Below are 27,304 nucleotides of genomic sequence, written 5' to 3'. Positions count from 1 at the left end.
GTTGTAGCTGTTGACCTGTTTTGTTTGAGTGTGTATATGTCTCTGTGTGTGGTACAGAGTAAGTCGATTGCATGTACAAACCTGTTTAAAATAGTGCACACAGGAATGGCTGCTTGTAACAGATGAGAAAACATACTATGAATCATCTGGAAATTATTGACCTAATGGATGTGGTATGTTGTGTGTGGGGCATGTGTCATTCAGATAGCATCGTTTAGTACCTGCTAATAACAGCGGAAAACATTCTCTGAAGACAGAACCATTGCCAATGCACTGTGATAACTGTGACTGGTATAAATGATCTTGATGGATCTTCAAAATGGCCTTGTTTCCAAAGAGTTAGCTGATTAAGAATGGTACTGATTTTGTTTTTATACTAAAGTGTTAATGGATTTTACTTTCAGATACTCTTCATTTTTCTTTAGACGCAAGGAGATATTTGTCATCCAGTAAGTTTTTGTATTATTGAAGCAACATGGTGTGTTTTCCATTCTGTTCTCTTAACCTGTGTGCTACCATACTATATTGAATGATATAGTTAATCAAAATGAAACGTCAATCTTTGCAGCTATACTAGTGACAAACAGTGGTATTTGTCATTATGAAATCATGTTTATTTTTAGTCCCTAATGTTAAGGTTCAACAGTTCCACAACTATATTGAAATAAATGAGGGAAATTTTTACATGGAAATTATGACACATTATAACAATATAGCACTGATATATACAACCTATTGTTGAAAGAAATGTAGTGCAAATGTGACATAAGAAACATGCTGTTTCTTTCCTTCGGCAGCGAGAATGTATGTACTTAAGAGAAGTTCTCTTTTTTTCTCAACTACTTGTTCTACTCACTTATACTGCAGCTGTTTTGTACTATGCCACTACAATCTCAGCAATACATCCATGCAGTCAAATCCTTTATCAGTTTGCAGAGTATTATTCTGCCACTTTTCTGTCTAAATCATGTGTAGTTTAGATTTGTACAGTCTCAAACTCTACAGGGTAATTGCAAACTATAATATTTCATACTTATGTGCTCTTCATTACGTGATTTATGCACAGCAAGGCCTTTACTGAACAGTGCTTCAGCAGTTTTAGTTACATCACCCTTATTTTAATGAGTCAGTCTCACATTTTGGTTTGCAATTTGTCATGTCCTTCCATCTGTATTTTTCTCTTTTCTCCTTCCCCATTCCTTTAATGGCCAAAAGCAAAGACTCTCTTCTTCTGCCATTCTTGTAAGGTACATGATGCAGCTGTTAAATTTTGGATTATTATTTTTCAAACAGTAGTGACACTGAAGCTACAGCAGGCTCCTTGCCCAGGTCCTTTGTTGGACATTACAACAAATTGTTGAAGTTTGAAGTGCAGGCACTCAGACTTCCACAGGACAGTATTCATGCCAACTTTTCAACTGGAAGTCAGTAAATGTACTGTGGGACCCTACTAGATAACATACATATAGTAATGAGGGGCAGGATATCCTTTATCTGCTCAAAATTTTTTAATTTATTACAGCTTTTTTTTTAAGCTTTAAAGAATGTTTCAATATGTGTAAGGTTCTGTTCTAGTAATGTCAATAACCAAAAGAGACATTTTAGGTGTCTCTAATGCTGTCTTTCATATAGATACATCCTTCCTGGTAATGATGAGTTATATCAAGAACCTGGCAGAAGCATGGCAGCATGCACCAAGGCAGCTTACTGCAGAGCCTAATGTCTAAAATATTTTTGCTGCCTGTTTTCAGACTTCCACAGTTACACCACGGAAGAACTTTAGTACCTGTTGCCTTTGGGGAATAGCTATGTAGAAGTCAACCACAGTCCCAGTTCTTGTGTTGTCCTTATCATTCTCATGATTTGTGGTTAAAGCAGTGACACGTTAGCATGTTAAATTATTGTATTACATGTTGATGACTACAGTGTAACCTTCACAAACTTACCATGCATTTGGAATGGGACTGTGCATCACTGCATCTGCATAACCTACTGCCATGCGTTGGCTGCATTTAGTCAGCCATCTCAGTTGTGTTTGCAAAGCTTGCTGTGTTGCAGAATGCTGGTTTCAGTTCATGGCATCTTGTAATTTTATGAGGAAAACATAGATGGACAGACTCCTTTTCCAGTTTGGTTTGTTTTTATTTCTTGGATACTGGTAAATCAGCTGAAATCTGGTCCAACTAAGTACACTTTCTACCCTGAAAGAGTGATGGGGAGTTTGTGTGAAAATCTTAGGTGATAAAAGAGCAGTACAGATTTTTTTCTGTACCTACTAATCCCATTCAGTGCTCATTTGAAGGAGATGCTTTGGAAACCAGGTGTTTTGTCATTTCTCAGCCAATATATTATTTATCATGTTAGCTACTATAAATCAGTAAAAGCATGGACCTGCAGCTGACACGGTTCATCCACGGAATCAAGATACTCTAGCCTACTCCATGAGATCCTTCTTGACTGTCTCTCATACATTGTCTCTTCAAACAGTCTCTCATACTTAGTGGATCGTGGCCTATGATCTTGGCTCATATTCTCAGAAAATTTTTGCAGCTGGTATCACATGGAAATAAAAAGAAATAGAAAAAGGATTTTCTGTTCTGCAAGAATATGACTGGAAATATTTTTTATCATTCTTAGCAGACCAAAAATTGAAAAGCTTGAAAAATTTAATGAACCAAAACTTAGCAAATGTTCAGTATAAGTTAAAACATTTTATTTCACACATTTCTATAACTTTTTAATATTAATTATTTTGCATTACAGAGGGATGTTTAAGTAGAAAAACCATCAAATCTAAAAGTGCCAAGTATCCCATTTTGCCAATTTTGAAACTTTTGGGAGGGTCAGCATTTTTTTCAAATCAGGAAATTCATGGCAAATCCCAGTTCCCAGTAATAATTTTTTAACATAATGGTCACCAGAAAAAAATTTACTTGAAAAACTCGAGTTTCTGAAAATTACTAATACCAGCTAGTACATATACCATCTCTCAGTAAGTCTTTGTTAGACAATTAGTTAATGGGATGTAGTTTCAGAGGGGATGCAGGGAATTAAGTCCTATTGAATTCAGTGGAAAATGAGATCCACTTTATGAAGCCAAAATGCTGACTTTGAAAGTTTTGGGACATACGTTGATCTCCGTGATGGTGGAGATGGTATGAGACAGGCAATAACAGAAAAAACCAACCCTTGTTTAAAACATATATAGCCCATCAGTCTAAACTGGATTATTCATTGGTTCATTAAGCACACTGAATATACATATACTGGGTCCTCTCATCACTTCCTTTTTGTAACATGTCCATAGGGTTTGGCAAGTCACTTTTCAAAGCAGACGTTCATCTCCTGTGAATAGATTCTGTCACTAAATTTTCAGGGTGCACCAGGTTTGGCGAGAGACAAGTAACCTTCCCTGTTTCAGGTGCTCAGCTAGGAATCATAGAATGATAGAATGGTTTGGGTTGGAAGGAACCTTAAAGATCATCTAGTTCCACCCCCCTGCCATGGGCAGGGACACCTTCCACTAGACCAGGTTGCTCAAAGCCCCATCCAGCCTGGCCTGGAACACTGCCAGGGATGGGGCAGCCACAACCTCTCTGGACACCCTACTTCTAACAGGAGACAACTTCTCTGGCACCCTACTTTTGCAGTGGTTTCTGCAGCAAGGATAGAGCCATGTAGGTCCTCGTTTCTTAAAAACTTTCCTTGAGAAGTTGCACCTTGTGGTGGGTGCTTTGAGGCTTTTGTTTCATGCTGTGTGAGACAGCTTGTCAAGCAAATGGGGCAGAGATTCAGAAGAAATAGTTCTGAATTACAGACACCGTAACCCTTGCAAATACCAGGTAACTAGAACTCTTTATGGAAAAGTATTGTATATAAAATTATTGTCTGATCTCACCTTTGCTATATATTGTGCATTCAGTAGGTGTCTATATTTGAGGTAACACTTCTGCACAGCCATTACTTTCTCTAGACCAGCCTGTTTCTTTTTCCTTTGGGTGGGGATAGGCGTGGTTCCTGCCTTGCCTTTTCCTTCAACAAGTTTCTCTTTAGTAATCAACTATCAAAAATAGGCTTCCTGAGCTTTGTATCCCAGGAGTGCAGGGTTTATGAATGTACATGTCCTGGTACAATGGAAGAAATGGCCATGTGTTCTCTTTCCTTAGGCCTTTAATATTTAGGAAGGGTTAAGCTCCATATTGCTTTCAATTAACTTGCTAAAAATTAGTTCCTCCGTTGGTCCTAGGAAGTGTCAATGGTGCTTATGAGTTAAGCCTTTTGCCTACATACTCATTTCTGGTTTTTTCTATTTGGACGAAGTTTTAATTCCCTGTGGATTTCAGATGATTGACCCAGAGAGAAAGCCGAGTCTGTGTGACAATATGGTCTTCAGTTACCGCTGCCAACACAAATAAATGGCTTCTTTCTAGCTCTATCATAAGTAATCTGAGTGGGATTCAGATTTTTGATAGACTTCAAAAAAATCCCACACATGAAACAATACACTGTTTTAAAAGAAAATCAGATTTAAGGCAATAAAGCATTCTTCATCTTAGAGAATGTTTTTCTTTCCTAGTTTCAAAGTCAGACAAGTGGGAATCTGGAATTGTCCAGCTGAAATAGGGAAATTTGCAACTTCATGGTTTGATTCTAAATTGTGCTCAGGAAGATCTAGCGATATCTATATTCTTATGTTTAATACAAAAGACTGGGAAACGTGGAGAACAGGTAGACAAGTATTTGTTCATTGATGAAATACTCTAAGATTATTATTACATATTCCAAGTTAAGAGGCTTGGAAAAAATACTAATTTTTGAAGCCTTAGGATGCTGGAACTGAGCATAGCTGTAAGTCTTTAGCGAGCATACAAAATTCATCCCTTCTGAAGATTCTTACACAACAAACCCAACATATTTGCCACAGTCTTCAAGTTAGACATTAATTCTCATATAAGCATTTCAATTAAATCGTCTTATTTTCTGAGCTGCCAAGCCACTCCAATGTGCACTTGCTACCAACACAAGTGTGAGAGTTCAGTAGTTCTAAAAATCAAGTTCTTCACTTAAATGCCCACAGGTAGCTTAAAGTGTCAATCTGTAGATGTCTTACTTTAAAAATGTTTACTGCTTGTGACAGATAATATATGATTATGCCTTAAAAAAATCACCTGTTATTAATATTAATAATGAACTAGAAAGCAACATATGTAACACTGTTTAGTTCATTTCCTGAGCTATTTCAGTGCTTTCCTTCCCTGCTTTGAGTGAAAGTAAAAGAAGGAAACATTGTTGAGTAAGGTAGTGTTAACGGTGCTGCTTGTCTCCTATGTTCTTTGCTGTTGCATCCATGTACCTTCAGCACTGAAGTACTAAATGACATACCCAGGTTGCTTATGTACAGCATAGATGTAATTTTTATTCCCTGATGACCAAACTGCATTTGCTTACTGCAAATTAGGTGCGGTAAGCCCCTAAATGCTATCAATTCGAGAGGAGGAAAGCCAACAGTATTCAAAAAATTACTGGGATGTCAGCTGGGAGATGGCTTTTTTCCTGTTGTTCTATGGTGAAGACAGGTGAATTCAAAGAAAAAATGAGTAATTTCTTTGCAGAGACCGCTTATAATTTTGTCCTGAAAAAGGGCCTAAAAAATGTTTACTTTCTGCTCAAAGACAAATATATTAGTGTGCAGTACATTGGCACAGCTATTAAGAATGCTTTTTCTTCAGGAAACTTTAGCTCTATAATGTTGCCAATATTACCAGAAGGTAGTTTCATCTGCCACATAATGCAAACAACATAAGTGATACAATAAGCACTAGCTAGATGTCTAAACATTCTGAATAAATAGAGTTGCATGTTTTGTTGTCTTATTGTCTTCTTTTTCATTCTAAAGCCCTCCTTCAGTTGTCCTAGTAAGCACTCTGAGTTTGAGCCTTTTTCTGTGAATTCTTATACTTCTTTTTACTCCTGTGAGATTAACCCAAGGCTTTCACAGCCAGTTTGCTTTGTTTGAAGAGAACTGTCATAACAAATTATGTACCACAATCTTTAGTAGCTTTGAAATTAACTTCTCTGATGCTTAATAATAAATGATTCAACAATTGTATTAATCTCATTTTTTTAATCTAATTTAAAATTTAAATATTTAAGAATAACTTCATAAACCAAAGTATTTTTAAAGCAAATTGTTGTCTTTTCTGCTAAAATTATGGCAGCAGTAGATATTTGTATTTGTATTATAGAATAGTTTTTGTAATATTTGTAGATAAGAATGTATGATTTTTGGAGAGACAGACACATAAAAGGTATACTTAGAGCTTTTTTGAAAGGGCAACTTATCTTTTAAAATGCACTACTTCAAAATTTTTGGCTTGGTCTTCTAGACAAGCTTTGTGAGTCTGAGTGCCCAAATTTTGGCTTCTAAATCCATAATGCTGAGACATTCTTAAAATGGGTTCAGAGGCGATGATGAAGACCAAGTTTCAAGGCCATCTGAAAGTCCCCTGAGTATAGATGCTCATGTAACATCTTCATGAAACCTGCTGGGGGATCAAGTTAAAGATTTAATATGTAGCACAGTTTTTAAAATCACCATGCACCAGAAAGAGCAGTGAACATGTGAAAATGAGCATGAAAACACGCACTCATTTTTAAAATCTTCAGAAAAACAGACATAGCTGTTTGGTTTCTGTAGAGGTATACCAATAGCATGGTTCATCTGTCAGTTACTTTAGATATCTGCTTAAAATGAGATTAAATCACACCTATTTCTCTTCATTGATTATAAAAGGAATCTAGACTGACTAGCTCAGAAATAGCTGTCTGTATTCAGTCAGATGAATCCTATCCTCATGCTCTGAAATGGCCCTTAAAAGAATGATATTGAGTACATAGTACAAAATGAAGCTTGTCAATGTATATGAAGTTGTGTGCTGGAAGTATGGATTTTCCAGGGCCATATGAGCCCAGAGCACTGTAAAATGATCTGAAGAGAATGATAGAAAGTGTAACTACCATATCCATATCCATATCTGCCAATACCTGAGATAAAAACTAAGCAAGACAATCACCCAAGATATCTGACATATAATAGTACTTGAATCCATGACAGAAATAAATCTGGTTCTTTAGTTACTCGAGTATTTAATCTAAAATCCATTAATATGCACAATATTGGTTAACTCTCAGCTTGCTACATTTAACAAAAATCTCTGTTGCAGGTTACTTAGTTATAGAAAATCCATCAAGTAAGTTGATTAAAGTTTTTTATATTGTGGTCATCGGTGAGTCTCAATGTGTGGTTCCCTCCTCTATGTTTATTAGAAAAAAAACTCCAAGCTGCGTATAAATCATAAAAGCATGACTAATTGCATGGTAACTGGAGAAATGCTTTCTCTCTCTCTGGGGTGAAGCCTGCATGTCTGTGTTTTAGCTTGGGAAGTAATACAGGGATATTTAAACTCCTCGGGGTTTAAAAACCATGTCATTATGAGAATGAGGTCACTGCAATATTTTATATGTCTAAAACCTTGCAATGTATAAAATGTTTTCTGTGCGACAAAGAAGTATTATGTACTTTAGAATGCAATGATAACTTTACAAATTTCCATTAATGTCAAAACCTCGCCTTGGAATGCTGTTACCTATAAAAACAATCCTACCCTACAGTACTGTTAACATTAGCAACATTAAAAATTTGGTGAGAGGGAACAACAAAGGGAGAAAATCCTTCTATTTTAAGTGACTGAAAACAAAACAAATAAGCACGCTGTAAGCAATTTATAATTTTCTGCCTATAAGTATCAGTTTCTATTGAACTGAAAAACTTTGTTTATTAATAAACTGCAGTTAAATAAGAATAACAAGGATGACAAAGAAATTCCCTATAGGTTTCTAATTCTTCTGTCATTACTTTCAGGCCAATAAGCAAGAAATCCTTCCTACAACATGTTGAAGAGCTTTGCACAAACAACAACCTAAAGTTTCAGGAAGAATTTTCGGTATGTTGCTAGCAGTTGTCACAACATCGCAAGACCTTCAGTCGTTTCATGTGTCACATTTCATGTCCATTTTAAGCAGGCAAGGCCGTGAAGGACTCTGGCCTTGATAATCAATACCCAATTACCAGGTTGATTGTTTAGAAAGTAATATTACACTGATTTGGATTCTGCAGTCTACACTGCAACCTGATCAGAATTATTCACCTAAGTGTCAGCAAAAGATGATCTTCTTTAGGCTCCAGTCTTTGCAAGAACACCATAATATTTATGTTTTTACATATGTAGTGATGCATATGTAGTTTACCTGAGAACAGTTTATTTAGAAAGAGTTTTGTAACATATATACAGGTATATTTAACTGCGTTAAGTAAGTTCATTTTCCTGAGTGATGATGACCCCAAAAAACAGCTGACATTTATTCTGTGAAATGTTCAGGCCCCAGTCATACTGCCATGGAACTCAGAAATGTTTTTCTTTCATAGGTTTCAGTGCAGGAAGTAAAAAGCTTGTGCATGGTACTTTGCTTTTTTTCCTCTACAAATAATAGGTCATACTTGTCATGCTCTTGAGAACAGCCTCCATGTGAATAGCTTCCATCTCCTTATATGAGTAGATGAATACAGCAAGCCTGTCTTCCTTTCTGAAAAGAGACCAGCTTTCAAAATATACATTACATATAATGCATATATACTTTCAAATTTAAATCTCAAAGTTTTTAGTATTTTCATTAAGTAACATTTTTACGGCTATCATATTTTTTTTTCTCAACAATATCTTCTCATTATTTCAGAATTTTTATCACCATCATTTTTAACACATACAGTCATTTGCCCTCACAAAAACAATTTGTCAGTCTCCAGTGACTTTATTATTTTGGATTTATAGATTTACCATGAATTGCTTACCAGTTGGATTAACAAAAATGAAGACTCAACAATTGGCTTTTCTTCTGCTAGATTATAATATTTCAGTCTCTGAGGGAAAACCATCAAAAGTGTGAAAAGATTAATGGTATTTCCTACAGCTTTTTTGTTATGCTCCTTAGGTAAAATTGGTCTGGATTTAATAATAAAAAGCACCATAAAATTCTCTGAGCAATAAAGTAAGGAGAACTTTTTTTCCAAGAGCAGAAGTGTTATTTCACTTGAACAAGAGTGATTATAGTTATATTACGCATGACTGAACAGATGAAAAGTTTTACTAGCAATAACATTTTCACATATTAACGTTCATCACTGGAAAGTTTCTAATATTACTTTCTTTAGGTGTGACCCACATTGGGTAAGCCTTACAGCACTGTAATGCCTTAAAACTTAAACAACAGTGTTTTATCAAATCAAAATCTTGGCAATCCATTTCAAATTTAGAGAAGTACAAGTAGCTGAGGCCTCATTCAAGTAAACTATATAGTCAACTTATAATAAACAGTTTTATATGTCATTTAGGCTTCCATATTTTTTCTCTCTGAGCTTCAGCTTCCATGTTTCAGACTGTAGTGATATCTTCCCAGATGTCTTGTCCAAGGGCAGGCAGAATTGCAGGGTAGGTCCAGTCCCTGACTGAGAGTGTACCTGTAGCATCTGTTTTATCAGATGAATAATGGGATTGACAATGTGCTTGAAATGACGTCAGAAATGACAATGCACAGAAACAGGCAATGCACACGACAAACAAGCAGACCTCATGACCTGCATTGTTTTCATCCACATTCATTATTTTAGTTTCACATAAATGACTCAAGGCTCCTACAATGTGTGTAGGAGAGGTGAGCTCAGGATATAAACCCATGGACCATTATATCTGAAGCACATAACTAAAAGCATGGTGCTGAGCTTGCTTGGGCTCTCTGGCTGTCTCTGTACCAGTAAATTCAAGTATACCAGGAACGGGACGTGAGAATATGATAATTTACACTAATAAACTGTTAGTATATTCCCTGCCTTGAATTTGGACTGTTTCAGCTAGCAGTCTTCCTGGACAATTCCAAGATATGTTTTGGTAGGTAAAGTAGTCTAAGGATCATTTACAATCGGCAGTTTGTAGACAACAAACCTGTTTTGGAGTTTTCTAGCATAAATGTGGCTCTTTCCATTTCACTTAGTCTTGGAATCCAGGGACATTCCTGGTCTCATCTGATTTGCTGGAATGACCACGCTGCTGTCCCTGGAGATCTCCAGGGTTCAATCTCGGTCCACATGTGAACGTGACCTGTGTGTAAACATGATGAGAAGAGAATCTGGACCTCGGAATGGATCTAGATCCATGTGTTGTCAGAAAAGACAAGTTTAAAGAAACCATAGGGAGCCACAGTAACTGATGGTGGGCACCACCTAGCTGGTATTCAAACTTCCAGCTTTCCAGATGATTCAAGAATCTCCCAATTCCTTTGGGAAATCAAGTTTTTCTAGTAACTGGCAAATTACTGAAACAGAAATACTTCTATAAGTGTTTTACGGTAAGTTCTGTTCATGAATAAAAAAGTGATATACCTCTGAATGTCACCACATTACCATAAAAGTACTACAGTAAACAAAGTGCAAATTAATTATTTCAAAGTTTTTTGAGTCTGCAAAGAAATATGGTTTCTGTGACAAATTGTTATTGAATCTGGGAATCCAAATAGACTTTCCCCAATTCTGAAAACAATAATTTAGACTGAAATCCATACTGATGCAGGGAATTGGTATGAGGTTTTTGAGCACTTGCTCAGATAAGGAAACATCGTTACAAAAATAACATAATCTGCTTCTCTATTTCCTCTCTGCTACAAAGTACTGTACAACAGTGCTACTTCTATACTAGTTAACTGGCAAGCTAAAACTCAGAGGAGTGAGGCAAATGAGGCAAGTTAAAGTTCACAACATGCACATGATGTGGGATCCTATGGACCATAACACCTGCAAAATGCCGTAGGCATTTCATCTATGTTCTTCCTTCATGCAAAATTCAATGACAGAAATTTTGTGGGAGAGTTTCAGCTTTCTGAATGAGAGGAGTTTTAACATCTCCACCTTAGCTGTGTTTTACTGTTCTTGTCAACTCCTGACAGGAATGCACAGAAGTGAATCTACTGTGTCTGGAGCAGGGATCTTCTTCTAGGTTGTTATAGGATTGGGGCTTTACTTCTCTAAAGGATTGAGACAAAAGGCAGAACAAACCGAACAGGTAAAAGAAGCGTGCCTTGAGTATGGCAGAGGTTGATTCAAAAACAAGGTTTTAAAATAACGTGTGCCTTTAAAGATATTTTTCTACAGCATGTTACAGTCTATTTAGGTTTGTATTTACCTCATGTCTGTTAATTATGTTTTTTAATTCTTTAACATACAGATATAAATGTAAAGTCAGCCATTCTTTAAAAGGTGATTTTAAGTCAGAAACTTTCTTTTTAGAAGGGGCATAATTATTGAATTTTCATCCTAGGAAACATAGATATTTAGAGAGATTTTGAAGGGCACGGATGGCATCTAGTCCCTTGTTAATTTTCAAAGGGAGATGAGCATCTAGTTGTTCTCTGCAATTCTTCCCCTAATTCTTTCTGCAAGGAAATATGTGTCAGAGCTAGGAAGAGAAGTCATGTCCCTTGTCTGAAACTCCTTTACTTTCATTGTGAAAGCATCTTTCCCCTCCTGTTCAGAAGCAATTGCAGTTATATTATCAAGGATATAATTATAGAAATTCAAGAAATGAAGTAGTCCTCATGCTTCAGGCCATAGGATTTTTGTCAGATGGTGAAAGAAACAAATTTTTCATGGGATAATATTTCATATAATACTGTTCAAGGGGTTTACGCTCTCTTTTATATGTCAGACATTATCCATTGTACAAAATAGGATATCAGATTAGATGAATTATTGACTTGGTTTATTACATCAGTTTTTAAATTATCCCATTCTGCTAATGCTCATATTAAATTATTCTTAATATCTGAACCCATCAAATAAGGCTAACAAAATATTGGAATTAGCAATGAAATAAAAACACTGGAATAAAAAAACACTCATTTTTTTCATTTTTCATTACATCTTTCATTTATTCATTTATTAATTTGCTAATAGTTGCCCATTACATTTTATTTATAGAATACAAACTGTCTCAAATACCGGGGCAAAAGAGCACTTGAAAAGTAGCCCATGTAGAGAGTGACTGTTAAAAGACAAATTTGAAGGGATTACTCAGCACAAGTGGCAATAGGTAGATCTCTTCATTTGTATCTTAGCTAGATGTTGAAATAGACTTGCATATAACATTTGTCAAAAAAAGGGAAAATCTATTACAGTTAATGTATTTATTAACTGAGAAATTCTGGCTAAATCCTGGGGTTTCTGAGTTTTCTATTCTCTTGTCATCACAAGATCATCACATTAATACATGTTCTCCATTAACAAGTTATGAATTTCTCTCCACTCTTTTACTCAGCTTTGGAAATTATACCTATTTATGTACACAAACACCCCCATCAAATAAGTTCCTCAATATGAATGATTTATCCATCTCTGCCCTTCAGTAATAGCACTAATGACCAGTTATGAAACTGCAGTACAACCCAAAATAACTCTTCCCACCCCTCTCACAAACAGTCCTGTGAACAATAGCTAATTGCCAGTTGTCTCAACTTAATTAAATTCTCATCAGTTCTCATGCTGTGGCAAGAACTCTCCCAAGCTACAGGAGTCAGGAAGAGGCATTATTCAAGAGTAAGGCTGAGCCAGTAGGGCATGGTAACCAAGCATGTGACTTCATGAAAAGACAGAAAAGAACTACAAAAGGTGATAGGCTGACTTTATCGAGACTTGTAAAGGTGAAAGTTCATGTAAGCTTTAATTGTTCAACTTGACAGCCTTGTCTGCAGTGCTGCATCTACCGTTGCTGGTGTAACTGGGATTGACAGTGAGGTGGAATGCTTCCAGCTGTTCTGCACTCTGTTGCAGAACTAAAGAATTCTTCCTCTTACTGGATGATTGTGTCATTTTTTATATTCACTGAAGGTGAAACGCAAAGGTTTGCTAACAAACATTTATTCCTCTACAGGAACTTCCCAAGTTTCTTGAAGACCTTGCTTCAACTGATGCTGATCTGCCTTGGAACAGGTCTAAGAATCGTTTCCCAAACATAAAGCCATGTATGTGTGTTTACCGATCAACTCCTCCATTTTGCTCTCTACCTTCAACAGTGCAGCATATATTTGGAATGCAACTGTATTTTTGTTTGATCTGCCTTTGAAATGGCGGTACAATCATGTCCACATTATGAAATAATTTTCTGTCAAGTAATCTGTCTTTTCATTGTGTTTTTTTAAAGACAGTTTTATTTGCAAGTAGCTTTCAACTTGCTCTCACAAGCTTTAATATGCAGGTGCAAGAAACTGTAGCCTCAGTAGTTTCTTAGCTTTGTAATTCAAGCCATGTAGCAAACTCTTTAACATTCTTCCTCATTTTTTTCCCTTTAGTGAGAAGTAATTTTTTTAAACGTATAAAATCCACATGTTTGTGCATTCAGCTACCTCAGGAGCCTGGGTATGCTTTCTTGTGGATATGTGTACATGTGCTGCAAAGGTTCCACAGAAGATCAGAGTGACTGTATGATAACTTATAAGCCAAGGCTAGATTTTATCACAGGAGACAGCAGTCTGTCTCTCTGTACTCAACACTGCTTCATTTTTCAGTTAATAAGACAAGAAATGTCATTATTATTTTAGGCATTAGCTGTGATGTGAGATGGGGAGCATGGCATTCCTTGGTTAATAATGCTACATTCTGTGCTATTAACTTTTCAGAGCAGCTGTTCCTGCTATCTACTGCCTTGTTCAAGACATACTCTAAGTTACAGTCACTAAACATTTATATTCATGACACGCAATGAAATATAAACAGATAAGTTTCATAAATCTTTAACTTTGTATTCTAATTTTTCTTCCTAAGTTGAGGACCAAACATCAAAATTTGGAATGTTTGGTTTCAGCATTTACTTATTCACGTATGACATCTTTCCTGGTTTTTGTCATTTCTGCATACATACCATGGGCCCAAATCAGAAACCCTCAATCACTGGGTTTTTTTTCTGTAATAATGAACTTACCTTATGTAAGAGAAGTATGTAAAAGTGCCAGCATCTGGCTCAAATCTATGACCTGGGCAGCAAGTATATAGGAAAGACTGTCAGCCCCCTGACCCTGCTGTCTGATTCACACGGAGGTTGTCTGTGCTAGAACAGCATGGCTTAAAGTACACGGGCTACCTTCAGGCAGAGGATCCTCCCATACATACATCAAATTGGAGGTTTTGGCATGTTCACCATCCTAATTAAAAAGTATTATATTAAAATATGTCTGGAACGTTAGAGGATGACCATACAGTAATGGAAATTGGTTAAATTCCCTTTGTAATTAGTGTTCTACTATGTCAAGTATTTTTAGATTAGCAACAATAACAGTATTTTTTACTTCTTAGCACTCCGGAAACACTTGTTACATGCATCTATGGCTTTTGAACAAATCTTTTAGTTAACTAGACTTTATTTCCATAATAGATAATAACAACAGAGTAAAGCTGATGCCTGATGCTGGTATTCCTGGATCTGACTACATTAATGCCAGCTACGTGTCTGTAAGTAGAAAGTCTCTCACATTTTTAGTATATTTATTTTGTGGTAGACAAGAGAGTAAAAAAATAACTTGCAAGAAGAACAGGATTCTGATTTTTCTTTCATTCACTACAGCTACTGTTGCCATGGCATTGTTCAAGTGACTCCTGTGGCATTGAACATGACTGGTTAAAAATATAAGTTATCCCATTTCCATTGCTAAGCAATGATTTTCAGTAACAATCAAAACTGTGTCCAGCAAATTACTTTCTATAAATTGTCTCATACCATTATCATTAAAAACAATAGTGAAATTCCCACTGAGGTCAATTTTTTAGGCAGGCATTGTTTGGTCTCTTAGTTCAGGTGCTGGAGCTATTGTATATGAACAGGACAATGTAAAGGTAACTGAAAAGTTTCATAGAAATGGTTAATAATTTTGGTGAGAGGGATTAGTATGCCCTTTATTATTTTGTGAAAGTTATGATGGAGGAAAATGCAAATAGGCTTCTTGAAGAAGAAACTAATATTCTATTTCTCATCCTCAGCTTTCTTCCTAGACCTTCCATTTTCTAATTGTGTTCTCAGTAAATTCCTCATCTATATTTGTATCTCATTTTTGTCCTGTTGAAGCTGAAAGTGTGACTTATAATTATGCATTTAATTTGTTGTAGCAGTGGCTGGTGGTCTCACATGAGGTCAAGACTTGATTTACACTAAGCTCTATTCAAACACATAGCAAGACATGAGGACCGTAGTCTAAACAGATGACACAACAGCAAGTAGAAGTAGTTATTTCCAGGTAACTAAGAGACATTCACAGAGAATAAGCAACAGAGCTGAGAGCGTCTTCCTCTCTCATTAGCAAAAGCTATTTATCCCCTTTATATGGAATGTCCTAACTCTGACAGTTAGCAGACAGGAAGAGCCATGCCACGTTGTTACTTGACGCTGGGACTATACGCTGAGAAGGAGACCAGACAGCTTGGAGCATGGCCTAGGCTTTACCCTGCCTGTCACTAAGTGACGTGCCAAGGCTTAGGCAGGGAACACTAACAGCAACTTCCAAAAAGCTACAGCAAAAGCCAGCTGCAGAGAGTGTTCCCTGCTGAGATTTTGCATGTCTTTACTGCATACAGGCATCTCGCTTTAGGTCACCGTTCATCAGTGAAGAGACAACCGTAATGTTACCATTTCTCAGGGCTAAATCTTTGCCCTTTGTATCCTCTCACTTTCCATATTCATGGATCTGTAAATATATAAGTGCATATAGCTGTAAATACACAACATCTGTGCATGTGTGTATTTATGTACCTATTTATCTAGGTGTATATACATATGCATACATGCAAAGAGAGGGAAAGAGAGGTGTTGTATATAGTTTTAACAAATGGGAACTTGGCTGCTACTTTTATTTTCATTGGTTAAACAAGAAAAAGTCAGTAACTGAACTGTGAGCTTTGCATCCCTGAACTCTAGTTTCTCACCTCACTCTTAAACTAGGAAGGATTAACATAGTTTCTCACTGCCACCTGTTCTGTATATTATAGATGGAGTAAGTAACAGGCAGCTGTGAATTATAGGGCTATAATTCCAACAAGGAGCTTCAGTGGTGCTATAAACCACTGTGTCAGTTGTTTTGAGCAATAAGCAGAACTCTGTGATATTATAGACTGCTAGCTCTACAGCATAAATTTATTGCTATTATTGCTATTGTTATTTTAGACTTTCTGTAGTACATAGGAGTTCCTGTAGGGTATGCTTAGTTTCTTTGAGGAAACAGATCCATGAGAACCCATGCCCTGACAGCATTTACACAGATTTTTTTCAACAAACTTTCTTCTCCCCAAGTTTACATCAATTTATAAATGAACTAAACAGGAGAAGCCAACACTAAAGTAAAAGTCAATCCCTACAGTAGGTTTCTCAAAGACCTTTTATCAGAGGTGATTTGTTTGAGTAAGCTCCATCCCTGAGTTACAGCAGATCCCTGATGATCCCTGGAAGGACGAGGTCGTCAGTGTGGTGTATAGCTTGCACTAGCTCTCAGACAGCTCTTTAGTTTCTCTGGCTCCACTGCTCCTTAGCACTATTTAATTCTCCTTTGTTGGCCACCTCCTGACACAGTTCTTGGTGGGCTCTGGCTGGATCTGCAGTAAGGCTAATATGAAGGCTTAGATATTTTTACATGGGAATTACTGACCTGATGTCCCTGTAATTCCTCTGCTAAATGCATTTCTATTAGGATGTCATTTCCCAAACTTTATTAGAGCATTGGTTCATAACTGATCTACATGGTGGAAAAAAATGTCATTACTTCCTTAGGTTTCCAAGGCCATCTGCCATGCAATGATTAGCCAATTCGTTTAGTATGTCTGACAAGGTTTTAGCCTTAGGCATGGTAGCTACAGGCACAACTATGAGTCACATGCAAACTCTTTTTTTCCCTTCTAACCATTATGTATTAAATATTTTCTTTTTCTTAGGGTTATTTATGTCCAAATGAATTTATTGCAACTCAGGGACCATTACCAGGAACAGTGGGTGATTTCTGGAGAATGGTGTGGGAGACGAGAGCAAAAACACTTGTGATGCTTACACAATGTTTTGAAAAAGGACGGGTAAGTTATCAGTGTACCAACTAACAGCATTTGATATAATTGGAAATTCTATATGTAGTTTCTGTCAAGATTATAATATGATCATTGTTAATTAGTAATCATCTCACTGCAGATAAGATGTCATCAGTACTGGCCAGAAGATAATAAACCAGTGACTGTGTTTGGGGATATAGTGATTACTAAATTGATGGAAGATATTCAGATAGACTGGACCATCAGAGACCTAAAAATTGAAAGGGTAAGCCAGAACTGGAAGCTGATTGAATAAAACCCATCCAACACCTCAAAGAACATCAGATGTGCTCCATCCCACCATTTTTAATGCACTGCCCTGCCTGGTTTTCCTGCATTTTGTTTTCATTCCTGGTTTTTTTTTTTTTCCTGAGGATTTTCTCCAGTTTCTGTCACAAAGAGCTCAGATATTTGTCCAACATGCCATGAAGGGCCTATCAAGGTTACTGAACCTCTGGTCTTGTGGGAGGTGAAGTTTCTATTTGGACACCTCAGTTGTCTCTTCTAGAAAGGAGTAATCCTAACCATTCTGGGATCAGACAAATCCCTTTGAATGTATCCCTCTCAGATTAAAGGGCAAGATTCTCTGGTGCAGCGCAGCTGTTTTGCATTGTACCACCAGCCGTAGTGGCCTCCACCCCCAGGAGATTCACCCAATATAAATGAGAATCATCAGTATTACTCCCACTCTTTGTGCTGGGAAGGGGGTGGGGGGTACAGCATAGATGTTCATCTTTGTCATGGTCCGCAACTATAGTTTCCACTCTTTGGAAAAATTAGCACCCAGCATTAAGTCAAACCAGCAGGTAGGCTCAGAAAGCAATCTGGGCATAATGACCCAAGATGAAGTCAGCTTTCTTTTGCACTCCCAACATTGACCTGTGTTGTATGTAGTGCAGCCAGATGCTAGGACCTGAACTCAGCTATCCAAATACGTGCGTTACCATCCCGTGGCACGTGCATGTGACAAAAGGAACATAGCAGTTAGGGGATTGTCTCAGTGGTCACCCCATAAGGATGTGTTGTGCGCATAGTACAGGACAATTGAACATTTTAAAGCGAGTGAGAGAAGACAAATGAGTAAACAAGACTGGAAAAGAGACTATTTACAGTAAAAATGCATGCAAGTAAAATGCGAAGTCACCTGTGTTAACCAGGGTGAGGCTGAAAAGACAACATAACCCAAAATGACTAAGTGATCCATTTACTATAGCTGAACTACTCTGCACAAGAAGCTATGTCCTTTATAAGCATGTCATTAAATGTGCCATATTGCTGGCTTTAAGATTGTACTTCATCTTCCATTCACAAATGGATGGCTTCTTGATGATCTTCCAGTGAAGGTGAAAAGCATATGTGAGGCAAATCATTCACAATTATTGCCATATTGCATCCACAGTCACTTCTCTTTTGGTTTTATGATGATCAATTTAAAGAATACAGACCCAAAGTAGTTGCCACACATAATTGTTCACAGTTGTTCAGTGTTTCTTGCAATCTGAAAAGAGTGAGTGGTTGGTTCAAAAAAAGTTAAAAAAAAAAAAAAAAGAACTGGTTCATTACACCACAGTTGATTAAACTGTGGTACTCCTTACTGTAAGATATTGTGAGTGCTAAAAACTTACAGGGCTTCATAAAATCTGAATAAATTAGTAGAAGAAAATTCTGACAAGTACTATTAAATATCGAGATACCACCTCTCACTGAGGCAGTTCACAAGTCACAAACTATTAAGAATGGAAAGGATGTTCTGTGGAACTATAGATACATTGTTGTCATGTTTTATAATTTTCCCTAAGATTTTTCCTTGACTACTGTTGGAAACAGGATATTGGTTTAGACAGGCCTTTGGCATGATCCTGTGCTTTTATTCTTGCATCCTTCATAGTTCATTTAGATATCAGATCATAACCTGCTCTTTTCTTTGAGTTACTATTGCTGCTGCTCTGACTGAGAGGGCATCAAACACTTAGAAAATATATCTGTGTTTACCAATGTATGTGTGTTTGTAAGATCAGTCGTAGAATGGTTGCTTTTTCCTAAACAAATTGTTGAACCAGTTCACTAAACTTGTAAATGTGCTAAAGAAACTTCAACCTGTAGTCTACATAAATTACATTGATACAGTGACTGAAGTCAAATGGAGAGTGACTGCTGAAGTCATTAATACTTCCTGAAAAATGGACTTGGTGTCATCTCTCAAAAACTTGCCATAAGATCTGTGCACAACAAATTATCCATTGATACAAGTACATCTTACAATTATTATGCTATTCTGACTTTCTTCTTTACATGAAATTGCTGAGAAGGTTACATGTAGCTTACTGGATCTTCTGTCACATTTCTTCTGTGAAAACTGCCTTATTTTATATTTTTCAGCATGGAGACTGCATGATGGTGCGGCAGTGTAACTTTACTTCTTGGCCAGAACATGGAGTCCCCGAAACTACTGCACCAATTATCCATTTTGTAAAACTTATCCGTGCAAGTCGAGCACATGATAATACACCAATGGTGGTTCACTGCAGGTAAGCATATTCACCAAATCATCATTTAGTATCTTAGAATTTCAGGTGCATATTAAAGCTCAGGGAAGTTGCCAGAAGAACAATGAAAACTGAGTGCACAGGTATGGTTCTAGTACAGACAGCAGTGAAGGTTTGTCTAGCAGTGCTCCTTAGTCCTTTCTAGGAGGCAAAATGCCAAAGGGTGTCTGTTCTTCCATTCATGGAAATCCCATTGAGGTGATGCCAGTGAAACAGTTAATTCAACAAATACCATAAGGTACTGCTGGATTTATCTCAATTTTCCGCTTTATCATAAGAAGAGGAATAGTAAATGACATGTTAGTTTTAATTACTTCTATTATAATTATAGCTTTTTTAAAGAAATAAGTATTAAAAACTGTATTTAAAATGTACGTGTCACTTAGCAAAAGGAGGAAACTGTTTGGGAGCCACAGAGAATGACAAATAGGAATAAGGGTTTGCATATGCCAGATTTCAAGGCTGGATGCCTGTAAGCAGCTAAAATCTATATTTAGGCTCTTAAATAAATGGTCTGGTGGTTAGAGGTGTTCAGCTGTCATAGTTCCCATTGATTTCATACTCAACACCCTTAAACTGCTATTTCAAAGAGTAAGTGTGTGGGGAAGGCTAAGTCTTCAGGAAAGTGGTGAGTGTGTCTGCATTTCATATGCAGGTCAGTGTTCCCACTGAATGAGTGGGCACACTCCAAAATAGCGATCTGAACTCAGAGGTCTGCAATTGATTCTTTGTCTCATTCTCACTCAGTGCGAGTCTGGAAATATGTGGAAGGAAAAGCTGAGTTTGGTGCCACAAATCTCTTCCCTAACTGTCCAGTTCATCATGCATGGCAGTTCTTTTTACTTGTCCTCGGTGTCCTACAGGTGCCACCACAATGGGTGATAAAGCCTCGGTTTATTTGATATCGTTATCATTGACAGTTTGACATTTCCCTCTGCTGCAGGGGCCAGAGACTATTACAGGAGAGAACTACACGGTCTTCACATTTTGAGGACACTTATATTCTCTGGGGCCCCTCTGCAACGAATCCTGTCCCCTTTTCACAACACAGATACGTAAAGGGGCCACCATGGGCCAGATACTCCACCTGTGCTCAAATTCCTGATGGTTATAAAGCAGCATTATGTGCTCTCATATCCAGAAAACTCATTCATTACTTTCTGCTCGTTAGATCTTGCAGGTTGAAGAAAGTTTTGCTATACATTTCCTGATTATCTGCAATGATATACCCTGCATTTATTACACCGATGGCAGGGAAGTCTGATAGTGATTTTGAGAAAATCCTGTTCATTTTCAAACCTTTAAATAAAACAACACTAGCTACCAGCGTGTCTTGCACACTCATCCTCCTTTTAAAAGTATTTTCTTTTAGATGTTTTGCTAGATCCCATGTTGTTTTGTCTCAAATACCAAAAGCATCACAGAATGCAGGTATGATTTCACAAAATCTTGTGATTTTTTTTCTTTGAATTAATGAGCTCTAGAAAATTCACAGAAGAGCTGTAGGACCATTTTTCCACTTATACAGGCTTGGTTTAGATATATCTCATTTGTCCGATGCAACCCCTTGTAAAATCAAGATCACAACATGGCTCAAATCCAGATTTCACTTGATCCCAATCAGCAAGGAGACACACACACACAGAGAAAAGTAACTACTGAAAAAGATTAAATTTTTTCTGAAGTTTTCTTTTCACAATAAACTTAATTTAACCAGAATATTCTAAGAAAATATTTTATACTAAAAAATTAACATAAAAACTTTATTTTATCTTGTGTATTATGTTTGCAGTGCTGGTGTTGGAAGAACAGGTGTTTATATTGCACTTGACCATTTAACCCAACATGTAGATGACCATGATTTTGTGGATATCTATGGACTTGTAGCTGAGTTAAGAAGTGAAAGAATGTGTATGGTACAGAATCTGGTAAGATTTACATATTTATCTATTTGTTCTCCTGTTGTTAAAAAGTTAATCATCTGATCTCCTTCAAAACAAGACTAGAAGGCTCATAACAATCAGCCGTCAAATACATTTTCAACCAAATTGTGCTTCTATTTGGATTTCAAGCATTGTGCAAATGTGTATGGTTTGTATCTATTTCAGTATATTTGGCCAGCAAAGTCTTGACAAGTGCTGAAAGAGTGCTGAGATATTTAGTTTTTAGAACTTGAATCATAATTTCTCAGACTTTGAGAAAGTTCATTTCAAGTTTTGGGTGAAGAACAGTTGTTAAATAGAAAATGAATTTGCTCATTCACTACTTAATTTGACTTTATTTACTACTTAACTATTTTTTTGTGTATGTATATGTAGCATAGTCCTCCAAACTTTTAACTTTACCTTTGACCTCATTAATGATTCCTTGATTCTTTTTAAATTGCTTCAAATAAAATAACACATATGATAGAATTAAGCACAGACTTCAGAGTTTGCAAAATCAAGGCAATGGTGGGGTTTGGGTTTAAAAAAGTGCATTTCTGGCAGACTTATTGTGTATGGATGTAAGTTAGTGATGACCGACCTGCTGGTAAGGAAGACCTCTGCTGTATCTGGAGATCTGGGTATGTGTAAAGGAGTAATAGCAGAATTTAAAGCTGATCCTGAACGCCCGGTGGAATGGAAATCCAGCTGTATTTGCATAAGGCTTCTGGCATAAGCCTCCTGCAGGCGAGGTCTAACCCAAGGCTGCTGCCTGAAGCCTTTGAGCCTCCAGCATGACTTACCAACTTCTCAGTATGGGTGAGCAGTTTCAGGACAAACTTCCACATGACTGATGGATTTAAACTGATTTTAATGTAAGGAGACTTGTTCCATTAGGAATGCAATTCTGCTGTTCTATATCATGTTAGAATATACTAAGAGCAGTTAACCTCTCTTCAGCAACTGCACTTCAGTAGATTTTTTGAGACCTTCTGGTGATACTCTGTCATGCTGTTTCTTGTAAGGTGCTGTCTGATTACCAATTGCTTTCATTTTCTCCTTTTGGAGTCTTGATGCAGCTAAACAATTGCCAGGACTTTCCTGTGATGATGAATTCTGGGAACACCTTTTTTTTGGTTGTTGTTCTACACTTTTGGCTAGAAGGAGAATCGTCTGAAAATAAGGCGGAGGCTGGAAGACAATTTAATGGGACCACCCCCAAAATAAAATCTTAAAACAGTGACACATTTGATAAGATCAGTGTATGTTTTTAAAATGTGCATCTTCATTTGCATATTTTGGAAAAGGCTAAGAAAAGATATGCCAAAATGCAATAGAAGATGATGGTCTCATAGTTCTGATTTCCAAACAGATCAAGTATTGATCTATATGCTACATGCAAAATCCTGAGACAGGTTGTTCTCTGTCCGGCTCGTTTCTAGCTCATGTTTGCAAGACTGCAAAAGGCAGATCAGCAACAAAACTTACCCCACGGGAACCAAATCTTGTAAATTTTTATGGCGAATTCAGTAGTCAAGCTATTCTGACAGTTCTGTTATAAAACACTGTTTAGTAGTCTATGGTTCAGTTTTTATGTGATCAGCGCAGAAGATATAAAGAGAGGAGCAATTCCTTCCCAGAACTCAGTTTAGAGGTCCCTCAGTCAAACTGTCTGTAAGATCTATGAGTAAAATAAATAAAAACTGGTTGTTCTCAGACCTGGTTTTTGCTTGATTATAGCTTCAAAATAGTTTTCCTTTTGCCAACTCCCTGTTACTGTTAGCCCATAGGCACAGAATGGCCCACATCTGTGCAATTAAACACCTCTGCAGTTACCACTCTCTTCACAAGATCTCTCTAGGGAACAACCCATAGTCTGCAGTAACTCCTGAAACACACCTGGAAATTATTTGAGATAGTGCTGGTTCATGTGGATCGAAACTATGTGACGGACTATCCAAACAATTTGATGTAGTTTGGATGATCAGGTTCCACCAGCTGGTGATGTACCCAGACACTGTTTAATTCCCTAATGTGGATATAATTTCAAAATCCTGGTACTCTGCCTGGTGGCCTGTACATTACCAAGGCCTGCCCCTCGACTACGTGTAAAGCGCATAACCTACTCTTTAGTGAACTTTTTTATTCTTTCTCCCACTTCCAATCATAAAAAGGCTTTCAGATAATTAAGAATGTCATTAATTCTAACTGGGAAAATAACTTGTCACGCATACATTCCCCAGGTATCCTGCTTCACTCTCCCTGGCAAACCCAGAAAGATGTTCATTGCTGCATGCTCACAAGTAGCTGTATGAGTGCAAGAGATTATGGAGCTTTCAGAGTCTGCCTTCTGAATTGGAGTAACCAATCTAAACTCCACTGAAACTTAAGACCTTCATTCTAGACATCCATATTTGTCCAGTGGATCTGTTAAAGTTTATCATCTTGCCAAGTCAAGTAGAAAGGCTAGTTTGAAGTAATGCCATGCTATTGCTTCAGTAAGCACGCTATTGAAAAGTGTAATGGTACTGTGTACTTCAGGGGCCTGTGAAAGTCTGTTTTAATTACCCATGGCTCTGGAGCTGTGACCTAAAACATATCCACGTAAGCAAATTTCTCTTATAAATCTGAGACACTTGAATTGAAAATCGATGGCAGTTCTGAAACAAAATAGCAATTACTGAGCAGAAAAATTACACTAATGTATTTAACTGTGCAAAAGTCAAGGGAGTTGAAGTTATTTTGGTCATCTCCATCTGCGGAGATACTAAAAACCCATCTGGACAAGGTCCTGGGTAATGTGCTTTAGCTGACCCAGCTTGAGCAGTGGGGGGTGGCACTTCGTGATCTCAAGAGGTCTCTTCCAATCTGAACAAATTGTGATACTGTGATCTGGCTCATTTTCTGCATCTGCATGCACAGTACTTCTCCTATGTGAAGATATGCTTAATCCATTAATTTTCTTTCTATCTGTTTTCATTCTTTTCTTTCATTCTTTATTTCATTCTTACATTGCCTTATTTTGGTTTTCTCTTTTCAGCAATCATTACCCAGAGTCCTTGGAAGTGTCAAACTAACTTCAGTTGCCCACTCTCTGCATTATAGTCTGCTAAAAGTGATGCTACAGTTCAAGAAGTATCACTAAAAATAATATGGGTTTTTGCCTTTAGCAATGGTGCATGCTCCTAGAACATGTAGATTTAGATTTACTTGAACTTTTGCATTTGAGTGCACCCTGCTGGTTTTCTCTATGCTAGAAAGAGGAAAATTTCCTTATCTAAATATAACATTTCTGTGGTTCAGTTTCTTCAGTCTGAATCTGGTGGCAAAAAGTAATCAAATGTCTTTTCACAGAACAAATCTTTACAGAAAATTGTGGAACACCCTATTAGTCTCAGTTATGATTAGTTTAATTTCATATATCTTACTGGGCATAAGGATTAACATGTTTTGACAAATTTTAATGCATTATGCCTCATAATGAATGAAATCAGATTGGGCATATATGATATGGTCATCGAAGTACTGTGATTGCTGAGCTAAACTGCAGTTACTTTAAGAACATCTAGATGTTATATAAAAAAATTAAAAGTTTTTTGGGTTTAGAATTACATTTTTCTTCTAATCAAACATCTTTAAATTCACATCTTACAGGCACAATATATATTTTTGCATCAATGTGTATTGGATCTGTTGACAAGCAAGGGAAGTAGTCAGCCCATATGTTTTGTAAATTATTCAGCACTGCAAAAGATGGACTCTCTGGATGCCATGGAAGGTAAGGAGATGCAGATTGTCTCAAAATTATTTTTTCATAGCAGGTGCATTGACTTGTCTGACTAAGAAAAAAAAATACTTTGACATGCGTTTTTTTGCTTCAGAAGTGTAAATTTCTAGCATTTTGCTGCTTTTCAGTCTCCTTCATAGTAATAGTCATTGCTCAAGCTTTCTTTCCACTTTTTTCCCTGCGAGACCTTTTAAGTTCAGCCAAAACAGTTATCTGCTGTTAGTTACTATTTGTTTACGAGGTAGATTAATGTAATATATCTGTTTCTTTCGTAGGTGATGTGGAGCTTGAATGGGAAGAAACAACCATGTAAATACTCAGACTAAATATTAAAGATAATGAGATTTTGAAAGTCAAAGTCATATTTTTCTAAGCACAGGGGCCAAAGTGAATTCCCCTATTTTGATGATTAAAATACACACAGATGATTGAAATATCTTCTCTTCTATCAATGTGCCTTCATAAATATGTTCAAGTATTTTATGCAGCTCACTGAGCAATAATGATTAGGAGTACTTTTGCACAGACTACACTTCTGGTGTTATATGAATACTGCATTCAGTATGTATTTAAATAGAAAGTGTGTTTGAACATACTCCTTTTCTCCAGTTACCTTTGTAAAAGAAGAAGAATGAGCCAAATATGATGTAAAAATTTCATATTCCCATTGAACTTATTTTGGTGTGAATTTGCTGTGTTCTTTGTGTGTTGCTTTTAAGTAAAAGCTACAGTTCCTTGAATCATTCTTGCTAGATTGGTTTCAATGTTGTCAGCTCTTGCAGATTAATTCCAATACTATCACAGTGATCTTTACCTAACTGTATGTTCTTGTGTTTTGAATCTTTTTTTACGAGTGGTAGCATATCAGCTCGTGATCCTGAACAGCTGAAGAGTCACCTTCTGACATAGGGAGGATTATTCAGCTTTTACACAGCACACAGTAGCTCTTCAGGGACACTTGGGGCTATTTAAGCCATCTTATAATCAGCGGGTTGTTTTTTTAAATATACAATGGTGATTGCATATGTTCAGTGCTGAAGAAAGTATTTTACATTCCTGCTACTTTTTCAAGCAGATAAAACAAAGTAAAACTATGAATTTATGATATATTACAACACATGTTAGATTGACTTGAGTAATAGAATGTTTATAATTCAATCACATTTCTTGAATATAACATTGTTCAGTATTTTGAAAGGTTACTCAAAATTTAATAACAATATATTCTATAACACAGAGTTGTCACGTAAAAAAGTTGTTGCTCCTTCCTCAGGTTTGGCAAATCACTGTAGACACTGAAAAGTATGGGAACTAACATTTGGAGATTTAATAAAAGAAAACATCTTCCACTCCCAGTGATTACCGTTACTGGAAATAGATCTGAAACAGGAATGAGAGAAGCAGGAAGCTCTTATCTGAGAAGCAAAGCAAAACCTGGTAGGGTAGGAAGACTAGAGAGATAATTAAACAGGGTGCCCTGGTTTTACATGGAAGTGACAGTATTCAATTATATTATTGGGGGGAAGGGTTGATTGATTGCTAAGTTTTTCTCTGTGTAAAGAAATGTATCATTCTGAATAATACTAAAGCTTTGACCTTAACCTGAGATGCAAAACACAATAGCGAAGAGGGTCTGGAGTTGACATCTTATATTCTCTTTAGACAGAAGAAATCCATAGCCTTGTTGAGGCATCAAGCTCAGGGAAGTCAGACAAACCTCTTTAGAACCTTGAAAGATGTATGTGTGGGGGTGTGTTTGTGCACACACTCTGAACAGAATACTAAATGAACAAAACTTTCCATCTCTTAACTGTAGCTACCAGACAGAAAA

The 27,304-nt window shown here is 36.8% G+C and overlaps 1 protein-coding gene across 2 annotated transcripts in view; it reads left to right on the top strand.

Moving 5' to 3' along the window:
- The window catches only part of PTPRQ (protein tyrosine phosphatase receptor type Q), a 111,291-nt gene extending 84,699 nt beyond the window's left edge, over nucleotides 1-26,592 (top strand). Inside the window, exons 36-46 of one of the 2 annotated variants that reach the window (XM_030003178.2) lie at nucleotides 405-449; nucleotides 7,224-7,250; nucleotides 7,922-8,003; nucleotides 13,032-13,122; nucleotides 14,529-14,605; nucleotides 17,069-17,203; nucleotides 17,316-17,441; nucleotides 19,595-19,743; nucleotides 21,554-21,689; nucleotides 25,341-25,464; nucleotides 25,749-26,592. In XM_030003178.2, coding sequence (XP_029859038.1) covers nucleotides 405-449; nucleotides 7,224-7,250; nucleotides 7,922-8,003; nucleotides 13,032-13,122; nucleotides 14,529-14,605; nucleotides 17,069-17,203; nucleotides 17,316-17,441; nucleotides 19,595-19,743; nucleotides 21,554-21,689; nucleotides 25,341-25,464; nucleotides 25,749-25,786 — 1,030 coding nt within the window. In that variant the 3' untranslated portion in view covers nucleotides 25,787-26,592. The remainder of the gene's footprint in view (nucleotides 1-404; nucleotides 450-7,223; nucleotides 7,251-7,921; nucleotides 8,004-13,031; nucleotides 13,123-14,528; nucleotides 14,606-17,068; nucleotides 17,204-17,315; nucleotides 17,442-19,594; nucleotides 19,744-21,553; nucleotides 21,690-25,340; nucleotides 25,465-25,748) is intronic. The other variant, XM_030003179.2, reaches the window with a different exon arrangement.
- Nucleotides 26,593-27,304: the final 712 nt, after the last annotated feature.

Source organism: Aquila chrysaetos, chromosome 26 (genome assembly GCF_900496995.4).
Source record: "Aquila chrysaetos chrysaetos chromosome 26, bAquChr1.4, whole genome shotgun sequence".
In the NCBI taxonomy this organism is placed as follows: domain Eukaryota; kingdom Metazoa; phylum Chordata; class Aves; order Accipitriformes; family Accipitridae; genus Aquila; species Aquila chrysaetos.
This window is presented reverse-complemented; position numbering and strand designations above follow the sequence as displayed.